Source organism: Hyla sarda, chromosome 10 (genome assembly GCF_029499605.1).
Source record: "Hyla sarda isolate aHylSar1 chromosome 10, aHylSar1.hap1, whole genome shotgun sequence".
Lineage (NCBI taxonomy): Eukaryota > Metazoa > Chordata > Amphibia > Anura > Hylidae > Hyla > Hyla sarda.
The window spans coordinates 33,325,289-33,338,312 of NC_079198.1; the positions used below are offsets into that span (position 1 = coordinate 33,325,289).

General features: G+C 41.4%; 1 protein-coding gene across 3 annotated transcripts in view; it reads right to left on the reverse strand.

Moving 5' to 3' along the window:
* Nucleotides 1-12,379, reverse strand: part of CENATAC (centrosomal AT-AC splicing factor) — a 37,317-nt gene extending 24,938 nt beyond the window's left edge. The window contains exons 1-3 of one of the 3 annotated variants that reach the window (XM_056542665.1): nt 11,890-12,369; nt 6,531-6,697; nt 3,164-3,262 (exon numbers count right to left, since the gene is read on the reverse strand). In XM_056542665.1, coding sequence (XP_056398640.1) covers nt 3,164-3,262; nt 6,531-6,697; nt 11,890-12,147 — 524 coding nt within the window. In that variant the 5' untranslated portion in view covers nt 12,148-12,369. Of the gene's footprint in view, nt 1-3,163; nt 3,263-6,530; nt 6,698-11,889 lie in introns of all 3 variants that reach the window. The other 2 variants (XM_056542666.1, XM_056542667.1) reach the window with 2 other exon arrangements.
* Nucleotides 12,380-13,024: the final 645 nt, after the last annotated feature.

Genomic DNA, 13,024 nt, shown 5'->3' on the forward strand with positions numbered 1-13,024 from the left:
CAGGTATTTCCGTTTTTGCACTTTTGTTTTTCCCTCCTCACACCTTCTAAAAATCTTAACATTTTCAATTTTGCACCTACAGACTCATATGAGGACTTATTGTTTTGCACCACCAATTCTTCTTTGTAATGACATCATTTCACCTTAAAATTTACAGTGAACCCAGAAAAACTTTTATTTGTGGGGTAAAATTGGAAAAAACAAAACACCATTTTGTAAATTAAGGGGGCTTCCGATTCTATGTTGTGCACTTTTCGGAAAAAATTACACCATATATTTATTCTGAACGTCCATACGGTTACAATAATGATTTTTCTTTATTTTACTACTTTATTTTTGTTTTCATAGGACTTTTTGATATACATTATACATTTTTTTATAAATGTTTATTGTTATTATGTTTTTATATGGAATTTGGGAAAAGGGGGCCATTTAAAACTTTTAATAAGGGAGGGGTTAATGTGTGTTTCTTTTTATCTTTTATGAAACTTTATTTTTTACACTTTATTAGTCCCCTTAGTGGACTATTAGGAGGAATCATTAGATTCCTCATACAGATCAATGAGGTTCCATAGAACCACATTGATCTGTGTGATCTGCAGTCCATTGCTAAAGCCTAGTAGAGGTAAGCCCTCCAGCTACCTCCACAGTGGATCAACCCCCGCGAATGCGCTGGACCACCAGGGAGCGTTTACAGGGTTCTTTATACTTGTTCTGTCAAAGCTGATAACGGCAATCTAAAGGGTTAATAGCCAGCCACGCCAATCGTCGCATGTCGGCTATAAACGCCAGCCCTCAGCTACAAGAATCAGCTGAGTGCCGGCCGGTACGGCGCAGGCTCGAGTCAGAAGCCCGCGCCATACCCAGTTAATTAATAACATGGGACACACACGTCCCTTGGTCCTCAAAGGGTTAGATTAATAAAAATAAAAAAATTATAAAATGAGAAAAAAGGAGGGTGGGCACAGTCAATTATTTTTTGCATTTTTTTTGCCTGCCCTTTTAAGAGCCATAACTCTTATTTTTTTTTCATCTTCAGACCCATTTGAGGACTGTTTTTTGCATGACCAATTATACTTTACATGACAAAAAATTATTATTAATCTACTGTGTTAATTTTTTTAATTAACACAGTAGACTTTATGGTGAAAATGACACTTTATTCTGTGGGCCAATAGGATTAAAATTATACAAAATGTATATAGCTTTTTCTATTCCTGTACTTAAAAGAAAAAATGTGGAACTTTTTTTTTTTTTTTTTTAGAAAATACGTATGCTTAAAAAGGAGAACTCCAGCCAAATAAAGTAAACTTCATATAGTGTCACATGTTAAAGTTATAGAAGGAGATTTATCATTCTTTTCAAGCGTATGGCTTTTGTATGTTAATTTTTTATTTTTTTTTACTTTTGCTTACATGCAACCTATCAAATAGTTGCATGACCTTGATAAATAAACCCGGGAAACCTGCTTACAAAAGCCTTTTTTAAAGCAGAAAATTTTCCCTTATGTTGATAGCCGAAGTTCTTTATCTACCCTTTATTGACACCCTGACTGACCTGCCTGGCACTATTCCGCAACAACCCATCCACCCTCCTCAGAAATAACATACTATGCCGCACCATGAATGTCCGTACTCTGGAGGCTTTTTTCGTTTAATTTTGAGCCCACATTTTGTAACATTGGTGGGCGGAGTCTTGCGTCGCTGCGCTGAGGCCGGAGTTTACGTCAGGAAGGAAGACAGCGCAGCACCAACAGGCACATAAACAATAGGAAAGCCACAAAAAAAAAAAAAAACAGCTCGGTACGTTACCCACCCGAAAATGTGCATAAAGTGGTATTACTATGAATGTTTTTTTTTTTTTTAAGGAAACATTTTAGTGCCACATTTTAGTTATTTACATAGTCTGCAAAAATTCTTACACAATAATTTTGTGCCTTATTCTATTTTAACACAACATTAATTTGAACATTTAGTCCTAAAACATGTCCTAAAATTAACAAGGTGTGCAGTGTGTATTTTCAACCTCAAAATTAATAGTTATATAATTAATTTTTTCTATAATTAACATTAATGTAGTAGCTATGTTTCATGATGCAGAACAAGAACAGTTGTTAAAGTGGGTGTGAATGTCCTTTTCTTCGGACCTATGCACTTTCTGTAAGCCAGGTTGGACCTGGACTACATATGCGACTTTTAAATGGAGATGCAACTTTTTTTCTTCAAAAATAGCGACTATCGCATTTGATAAATACATGACCACTGCAAAGTAAAATAAATAAATAAATAAAAATTACTACATGAGCAGGTTCCAGAAATGTGATATGGAATAAGCAAAAATCAAAAAGTCGCAGCATGTATAGAAAAGTTTTACGCAAAAATTTTTTTTTTTAAATCTACTACGGAGCTTGTAGTTTAACAGTAGTTCTTAACACACATGATGACGGTAGGGCACCACTTTGTTGTGTTCCGTGGCCATTTTTGGCCAGATGTCACTTACCATCACACTCTAGCGCTTCAGTGTGCAGTGTGCGATTGTCCTTGATTGGGTGAGGCGCACACACCTCCCTCATATATATTCAGGCTATGTTCACACGGCAGAATTTTGCATGAAAACTCTTCATGAATTTATAGCCATTTCCCTTCAATGGAATACCAGCAGCGGAAATTCTTCCGATTCAACATCCCATTGAAGGGTATTGGCTATAGATTCATGCTGAATTTTTATGCAGAATTCCATGCTGAAATTCTGGCATGTGAACATAGCCTTACCGTTTCTCTGACCATGTGACTGGCACAGGTCTCTCAAGACAGCTTATCCAGGAAACAAGCACTGGGGCTCATGGTTTGCATAGTTTTTTGCCTCTGTATTTTCAAAGGCTGTTTATAGGGGCTATGGGGGTCCGATTCTGAAACAAATAAGCTAGGATTCTTTGTGTCATGTTGAGCATGTAACTTAAGTTTTTATATTTTACTACTTTTGGCTGGATATCTTTTTTAAACTTGCCATATTCTGAACCATGTCATTTTATTTTTCTGTATATAGGGCTGTACAAGGTCCAATTCTTGCACCAGGATGAGTAATTTTTTAAAAGATAAAGTATAAACAAATAAAACCTTTAGAACTTAGTTATTGTTCCAATCTTATAATTTTCGTATCTTACCGCTCATATTCATCCTGAGTGAGAACAAACCGAGCCTTCAACTTTACCTCCCCATGATGTGTCCACCAGTATTTGTTTACTGCCTTAATGTGTTCTGGTCTAAAGGAAATGATTAACATACAAACATAGTTTTAGTATCTTTACATAGATATAACTGACATAAGATGACAATCCGTATATTGTAGGGATGTCCTGATACCGATACTGGACATTTGCAAGAGTACTTGTACTCGCGCAAATGTCCCAGATACCTAATCCGATACCTGCAAAGCCATCTGCACCCTCTGCTCCGTGCTATGCAGTGCGTTCAGCAGCTGAGCGCACATCATACCCGGGACCCTCATTAACCCTTTAGACACCGCAATCAAAGTTGATCACGGCGTCTAAGAGTCCGGAAGTTGTTGATCGGGATCACAGCGGTGTAATAGCATAGCAGTGAACAGTGTATGCAATCTACAGATTGCATTGTAAAAAAGATTAAATGTGAACTACCCCCTTGCGAATAAAAAAACATTTTTTGAATCACATCCTTTAAAAAAAAAAATAAATAAATAAACTTAAATAAAATTAAAGGGGTACTCCTGTGGAAAACTTTTTTTTTTATTTTTTAAATCAACTGGTGCCAGAAAGTTAAACAGATTTGTAAATCACTTCTATTAAAAAATCTTTATCCTTCCAGTACTTTTTAGGGGCTGTATACTAAAGAGAAATCCAAAAAGAAATGCATTTCCTGTGATGTCCTGACCACAGTGATGTCCTGTCCATTTTAGGAACTGTCCAGAGAAGCATATGTTTGCTATGGGGATTTTCTTCTTCTCTGGACAGTTCCTAAAATGGACAGCAGAGGTCAGCCGAGAGCACTGTGGTCAGGACATCACAGGAAATGCATTTCTTTTTTGGATTTCACTTTAGTATACAGCCCGATAGCAAACCTCTAATGCTTCAGACAGTTCCTGAGACAAGCGGAGGTGTCAGCAGAGAGCACTGTGGTCAGAAAGAAAAACACAACTTCAGCAACTGATAACCACTGGAAGGATTAAGATTTTTTTAATAGAAGTAATTTACAAATCTGTTTAACTTTCTGGAGCCAGTTGATATAAAATAAAGTTTTTTTTCCTGGAATACCCCTTTAAGTACTAGGGGACAAGGGCTTACCTATATGCTCTGCGTCCTTAATGGGTTAAAGAGGACCTGTGGTTATTCTAAATAAAATGAGTGCCAGTAACTAGTAGCTAACTTAAAGGGGTACTCCACCCCTAGACATCTTATCCCCTATCCAAAGGATAGAGGATAAGATGTCTGATCGCGGGGGGCCCACGGCCGTCACGCCGCCTCCCACAGACTTGCATTGAGGGGGCGGGGCGTGACGTCACACGGGGGCGGAGTCGTGACGTGAAATGAAAGTGAAAGTAAAGTGATCTTTACTGTGGCAACCACTTGGAAGGCCAAACTGCAACTCCCAGCATGCCCAGACAGCCAAAGGCTGTCAGATCCGGCAATTTTCATGACATTTTTGAAAATTGCTGCTCTACTTTGAAGCCCTCTCATTTTTTCAAAAAGCAAAAATATGTCCATTTTATGATGCCAACATAAAGTGGACATATTGTATTTGTGAATAAAAATAAAATGTATTTGGAATATCCATTTTCCTTACAAGTAGAGAGCTTCAAAGTAAGAAAAATGCTAAATTTTCACAATTTGGGGATTTTTATCACCAAAAAGGGATGCAAGTACGAAAGTAAGAAAATTTACCACCAAAATAAAGTAGAATATGTCACGAAAAAACAATCTCAGAATCAGAATATTCGGTAAAAGCGTTTTTGAGTTATTAATTCGTAAAGCGACGGTGGTCACAATTGCGAAAAAGGGCTGCATCATTAAGGGTTAAGAGGGGAAGGGAGGGCCATGATCATTAAACTGTTTATAGCATGATGATCAACTAAAAATCTTTTAGTGTGTAAAATACCTTTTACCTTGTTATATGTCACTGATAATATTACATATGCGTTACCAAATGTTACGTTTAGTTTCACTTTTAATCCAAACAAATTTTGAACAGAATAAGATAAAAATGACATACTATCTTTATTCTGTAGGTCCATACGATTAAAATAATTTATATAGGTTTTATTTTACTACTGTTACAAATTGTAATATAGAAAATGAGTTTGACTAAAATAGTCCTCTTCTGACCCCTAACACTAATTTTTTCATATACCATATTGGTAACTGGATTCGTAAAGAGACTTCCTAGGGGGTGGGAGAAAGTAAGGCTGCATTCACATCTTGTTTCTACACTACAGGTGCCGGATCCGGCTGGGGGAGGGGCAAACCGGGCTCTCCCGTACCCCAGCCGGACCAGCGCTGAACACCATTTACTTTAATGAGCCGACCGGAGTCAAACAGTGACTCAGGTCGGCTCATTTTTGACCCATATCCAGTTTTGTGACCGGACCTAAAACCTACTACGTGTCCCCCCCCCAGGGTTTTACACGGGGTGCCTAATGAATGATTTAAGCAGGCATCTGGACCGGAATTCCCACTGGGTCCATAAGGGGTTAAAGGGCCTGTTGGAGAAGTGAAAAGGTCCTCCTTTTTGTGGTTTATTGAATGTTTTTTTTTTTTGTGTCTTATTTTACCTCCAGTGTTTTGATTGTGTTGTCATTTTGTGTAACATGTATGAAAAAAATCAATATAAAAGATTATATCTTATTTTTCCATATATGGGTCTGTATAAGGGCTCATTTTTTGTGCTGTGATCCACAATTTTTATCAGTACCATTTTTGGTTACAGTCAGGGACCCACCGGTAATGGCGGACATCAACGATCACGCTGATGTCCGCCATTAACACCTCAGATGCAGTGATCAATACAGATCACGGCATCTGTGGCGCTTTATATGGCTGATCTGATTAGCCCCAGGGATCAGGGCAGCCAAGATGGTGGATGGAGTCCCCTCACCTGCCTCCATCAGCTTATCCTGGCAGAGACAACACGCTCAGCCAAACACCGGCTGCAATGATGTCCGACCTCAATCAGTGACTGGATGAGTGGCCCATCAACGTTGAGACTAGTCTCTCAGACGTAGCAGCCAAAGTTTTCAGCGGGGCACAGAGGGATCCCTGAGGGAGCAAGGTAGGTAAGGATGTGTTATTTAATTGTCATTGCGGACCCAGCAACATAAAAAAAAATTCTAAGATCTGGAATACCCCTTTTAGGGTTGTTGGCTTCACGCAGATTCTGTGTGAACTGTAGATGTGTGAATAAACTCTTAAAGTCAGATACACCCAGTTTTTCCTTATTTACTGGTATATAGTGGACCCATTTAACATATAGTCCCCTGGGCAGCACAATACACTACTATACCTGTACATGTGCTCCAGCATTCCTCCAAACAGAACAGTCAAGTTGCCATCATTTGTGTGTTTTTGTACTTCTTCTTCACAGCAGTGACACCAGAACTTCTGGTCATGCTCCTGAGGGTCAAACTTTAGGACTTTGGCACCTTTAATCATTTTCCGGGCAGCTTCCACCTAGAAGAAAACCATACACAGATGGAAACGTGAATATACAGTATTATACTTTTAAAGGGTTACTGTCATTTTTAATTTCCCCTTTAAACTACAGTATTTCCCCTGGCTGTAACTCACAAAGTATCAGTTGTTTGATTACATATATAAGCCCCCGATCATCACTTATCCTCTTTAGAAATAGAATTGTGATGCAGAGTTTAGCTTTTCATATCACAGTAAGTAACATGTCAGGTGTAAGGCCGGGTTCACATAGAGTTACAACTCTAAGCCCCAAGTGTATGTTGCCATTCCATAAAAATTCACTTTAATAGACTAGTCAGCTTATGACGTTTGGGCCACTTCTCTTTCACACTACCGTTGTCACGCTGTAAATTCTCCCGTTACCTTCCGTTGTAAAATCCTGAAAATGGCCGTCAAAGAATCCCATTCATGTCAATGGGAATTTTTGAGCATCCGCTGTCACCAGTTATAGCCCGTTATGAATGACGTCCGTTATTTTGAAGTGACAAAAAACGGTGCATGCACAAATTTTTCTCCTGTCATAAGTAACGGTCGAATGACGGATGTTAAAATTTCAACATTGAAGTATATGGATAACGGATGATCACTAATGACCATCCGTTAGTACCCATTATTTGTATATTCTGTTATGATCCGGTATTGGTACTTGGCATGCTCAGTAAAGCCTCCCAACCAGGAAGTCTAAAAGGGGTTAAAATTAGCAGACAATAACGGATCATAACAGATGACCAATGTCCGTTATTTGAACTGAATGCCTGTTAAAATAACGGACATTGGCCATCATTATGATCAGTTTTTGATCCATTAATTCATGAGTCCTAATTGATGAATATGGCTGCATTCACACCGTTTTTGCAATACAGTTCTCGTATCATGTTTGTGATGAAAAACGGATTCCTCAAAACCTGACTAAACTATCAAAACGTGTGTACAAATTTTAACCCGTATATGGTTTAAAACTGCATACGGTTTGAAAAATGATGTCCGTTTTTAAGATAAAACGTATACGTTTTTAACTTTTCACTCCATTATAAATAAATTATGACTTTTTTGATTGAAATTCCAAGTAAAAAAAACTGTGCAAAGTCAAAAACCGTATGGTGCAAACCGGAAGAAACTGTACATGTTACAATGTTGAAAAAAAAAACGTATACGGTTTATTAAGTTTTTTTTCACCCGAAATAAAAACCATGGTAGGCTGCGGTTTTGGGTACAGGAAAAAAAAAATGGACAAAACCGTACAAGACACAAAACGGATGCAACTGGATGCATCTTTTGGCATACGGTTTTCAATGAAGAGTCAATGCATACGGTTTTCAATACGGTTCCGTACAGTTTTCACATTGAAAACGTATACGGGAACTGTATTGCAAAAATGTGGTGTGAATGCAGCCTAACAGGTCAAGAACAGGCAGGATCATGACAGCAGTGTGAAAGTAGCCTTAATGAGTCAATGGGGGATATTTATCAAAACCTGTCAAGAGAAAGAGTGGCGCAGTTGCCCATAGCAACCAGAATGCTTTAATTTTTCACAGACCTCTTAAAAATGAAAGAAGCGACCTGATTGCTATGAGCAACTGCACCAGATTTTGATTAGTCTCCCCCAGTGTGTACAGGAAGTGGCCCGACAGTCACTAGCTGACCATGTTCAGGCCATTAAAGGGTTATCCAGGATTAGCAAAACAGAGCTGATTTCTTATAACAACAGCGCCATCCCGGTCCTCAGGCAGTGTGTCATATTGCAGCTCAGATTCCTACTGAAAATAATGGGATTCTTTGTAAGGCTGCATTCACATCTCGGTTTTTACACTACAGGTGCTGGATCCGGCTGGGGGAGGGGCAAACCTGGATCTCCCGTACCCCAGCCGGACCAGCGCTGAACTCCACTCACTTTAATGAGCCGACTGGAGTCAAACGGTGACTCCGGTCAGCTCATTTTTGACCCGTATCCAGTTTTGTGAGGCTAGGTTCACACTACGTTTTGTACTTAAAGGGTAGCTCCCACCATCCTCTTTTTTTTTTTTCTGTCCCTGCCTATTGCCCATCTATCCCTAACCCCCTCCCTGCCTTTATTTTTTTTTTTTATTATCTTAAAAATGCCATTTTGTCTGCCTGGTAGTGTGCTCACTACCAGGCAGACTTCCCCAGCAGGCACCACGTCACTGATGCCTGCTGGGGGCCGAGTTCCGCCCATAGTTCTCCTGACAGGGTGCCTCCAGCTGTTTCACCACTACAACTCCCAGCATGCCCTGACATCTATTTGCTGTCAGGGCATGCTGGGAGTTGTAGTGGGGAAACAACTGGAGGCACCCTGTGTTGGAAGACACCCAGCCCCCGACCAATATCGCCCCCCTCCCCCTCACCTGTGCCGGACCATGAGCGGGGGTCCGTAGCAAGCAACAAGTGTATGCCCGGCTTCCTGTCATGCCCGTACACTCTGGAAACTGTCTCTATGTTTCTGGAGGATTGAAAGTCCTCCAGAACCATAGAGAGAGTTACCAGAGTGTAGGAGCATGACAGGAAGCCGGGCATACACTTGTTGCTCAGTGTGTGATGGGCCCTCCTGTAAATGGCGCCCCCCTCTCTTTATAACGCGCTCCCGGTAATGACAGGACACAGCAGTGAGGAGGCGGCGTATCCCCATAGGAGCCACGGCTGTAAGGAGAGGTAAGAGCCATGTGCCTCCCTGCTGCAGGGAGAATATGCAGCAGGGAGGCGGCCAGTGTGAGAGTCCAGGGAGCCAATGCGCAGCCCTGGATTTCACTGTGCTCGCTCTCGCCTGTTTGATTGACAGGCAGGAGCGAGCACCGCAGTGACTGGAATTTCGACTCATTTGCCAGGCTCAAATGAGACGAAATTCTGTAGTGACGTCACTGCCGAATGCATTCGGCCACTAGGAGGGCGACCCCTAGTGGCCGAATTTAAAAGTGATTTTAAACTGGTTTAAAATCACTTTTTTTAATTAAACTATATTAGAGATATGTTGTAGTACTTAAGTACTACAACATATCAATTTTTTTATTTCATGACAGTGCCCATTTAAGGTTCCCGTATACGGCTGGGAGGAGGGCTTAATCGCGGCACTCGCACTCAGCCGTATACGGGAACTGTATTTAATGCATGTCTATGAGCCGACCGGAGTGAACCGCAGCCTCTGGTCGGCTGCGTTTTCGTCCATATGCAGTTTCCCGACCGTAGGCAAAAACGTGGTTGACCACGTTTTTGCCTGCAGTTGGGAAACCGCATATGGCCGAAAACGCAGCCGACCGGAGGCTGCGGTTCACTCCGGTCGGCTCATAGACATGCATTAAATACGGTTCCCGTATACGGCTGAGTGCGAGTGCCGCGATTAACCCCTTAAGGACTCAGCCCATTTTGGCCTTAAGGACTCAGACAATTTAATTTTTACGTTTTCATTTTTTCCTCCTCGCCTTCTAAAAATCATAACTCTTTTATATTTTCATCCACAGACTAGTATGAGGGCTTGTTTTTTGCGCGACCAGTTGTCCTTTGTAATGACATCACTCATTATATCATAAAATGTATGGCGCAACCAAAAAACACTATCTTTGTGGGGAAATTAAAACGAAAAACGCAATTTTGCTAATTTTGGAAGGTTTTGTTTTCACGCCGTACAATTTATGGTAAAAATGACATGTGTTCTTTATTCTGAGGGTCAATACGATTAAAATGATACCCATTATTATATACTTTTATATTATTGTTGCGCTTAAAAAAAATCACAAACTTTTTAACCAAATTAGTACGTTTATAATCCCTTTATTTTGATGACCTCTAACTTTCTTATTTTTCCGTATAAGTGGCGGTATGGGGGCTAATTTTTTGCGCCATGATCTGTACTTTTTTTTGATACCACATTTGCATATAAAAAACTTTTAATACATTTTTTATAATTTTTTTAAAATAAAATGTATTAAAAAAGTAGGAATTTTGGACTTTATTTTTTTCTTTCACGCCGTTCACCGTACGGAATCATTAACATTTTATTTTAATAGATCGGACATTTACGCACGCGGCGATACCAAATATGTCTATAAAAAATGTTTTTTACGCTTTTTGGGGGTAAAATAGGACGTTTTACTTTTTTATTGGGGGAGGGGATTTTTCACTTTTTTTTACTTTTACATTTTTTTATTTTTTTTTTTTTTTTTTTTTTTTTACACTTGAATAGTCCCCATAGGGGACTATTCATAGCAATACCATGATTGCTAATACTGATCTGTTCTATGTATAGGACATAGAACAGATCAGTATTATCGGTCATCTCCTGCTCTGGTCTGCTCGATCTCAGACCAGAGCAGGAGACGCCGGGAGCCGGACGGAGGAAGGAGAGGGGACCTCCGTCCGGCGTTCTGAATGATCGGATCCCCGCAGCAGCGCTGCGGGCGATCCGATCGTTCATTTAAATCGCAAACTGCCGCAGATACCGGGATCTGTATTGATCCCGGCACCTGAGGGGTTAATGGCGGACGCCTGCGAGATCGCGGGCGTCGGCCATTGCTGGCGGGTCCCTGGCTGCGATCAGCAGCCGGGATCAGCCGCGCATGACACGGGCATTGCTCCGATGCCCGCGGTTATGCACAGGACGTAAATGTACGTCCTGGTGCGTTAAGTACCACCTCATCAGGACGTACATTTACGTCCTGCGTCCTTAAGGGGTTAAGCCCCGCCGTATACGGGAACCTTAAGTACAAAACGTAGTGTGAACCTAGCCTGACCGGACCTAAAACCGTAGTCATTAAAGTGAATAGAGTTCAGCGCTGGTCCGGCTGGGGTACGGGAGAGCCCGGTTTGCCCCTCCCCCAGCCAAGTCCGGCACCCGTAGTGTAAAACCGAGATGTGAATGAAGCCTAAGACTGGAATGAATGCAGATTTCAGTGAGGAACAGACAGATTCCACGTCCATCCCATCTGTGTGAACATGTTCTAATACTGAGCACAGACCTATGGCAGACATGGAGGTCTCTATTAGGCCCTCAGTTGCCATAGTGACCCCGATGTGTATACGTTGCAGGGGGGCCCCCTCCTCTACACAGTATAATGCTGAGGTCCCTATAGTAACAAATACCTCACGATGTTGTCACAGCTCAACATACAAAACTAGGGAAAGTGAAAAACCGCAGGCGTTGCCTATAGCAACCAGCCATCTACCGGAAGTTGTGAAGCGTCCTCATCACAGAGGGCTGTAGCCGCCGTTTCCTGTCTATACGTCACCTTCTCACTGAAGACACGGAGCACTTCCGCCAGCCGCTGCTGGTGTCCCTTCTCGTAGACATGTTTCCTTCTGCCTGAGAACACCGTCCGGCGGCACACGGCGCACTCATACACCGACATCACTACAAGCCGGGAGCGGGATGCGACAGCCGCTGCCCATAGGTCACGTTCGGCCACGCCCATCCACAATATCATGTGACCTCGCAGTAGCCAATTAGGTAGCGCACAGCAGAGTGTGATTGGTGCGGGGACGGCAGTGCGTGGGTATCCCGAAATATTATTTAGGGTATGTGGTTGTGGTCAAGATGCACTGACGCGCGCTTTTCTTCTTGTCACCAGTATCATTTAGTTCTATTGTTAGGGGCTGCGCGGTACTGTGCAGTGTGTGAACAGAGCCTAATCTGGTGTGCGGATAATGAGCTTTTTAGGAGCCTCTCTTTATACTTGATATTATCCCAAATCTGTCATGAAGAGGTTCTACATAGAGAATGACATTAATCAGGTTTACAATGGGGCAATAGCATTGAGCAGTTTTTGCAATCCGAGGATTGCTTGTAATAGTCCTTTATGGGGGCTAAAAAAAAGTGAATAAATGTGAGTTAACCCCTTCCCTCATAAAAGTTTGTAAACAAAATTAAACATATTTTGGTCACTTTTAGAGATGAGCGAACTTACAGTAAATTCGATTCGTCACAAACTTCTCGGCTCGGCAGTTGATGACTTATCCTACGTAATTTTGTTCAGCTTTCAGGTGCTCCGGTGGGCTGGAAAAGGTGGATACATTCCTAGGAAAGAGTCTCCTAGGAATGTATCCATCTTTTCCAGCCCACGGGAGCACCTGAAAGCTGAACAAATTTATGCAGGATAAGTCAACTGCCGAGCCGAGAAGTTCATGACGAATCGAATTTACTGTAAGTTCGCTCATCTCTAGTCACTTTACAAAAAATACATTCATAAAGATACAGTGGTCCCTCAACATACGATGGGAATCCGTTCCAAATAGACCATCGTTTGTTGAAACCATCGTATGTTGAGGGATCCGTGCAATGTAAAGTATAGGACAGTGGTCTAC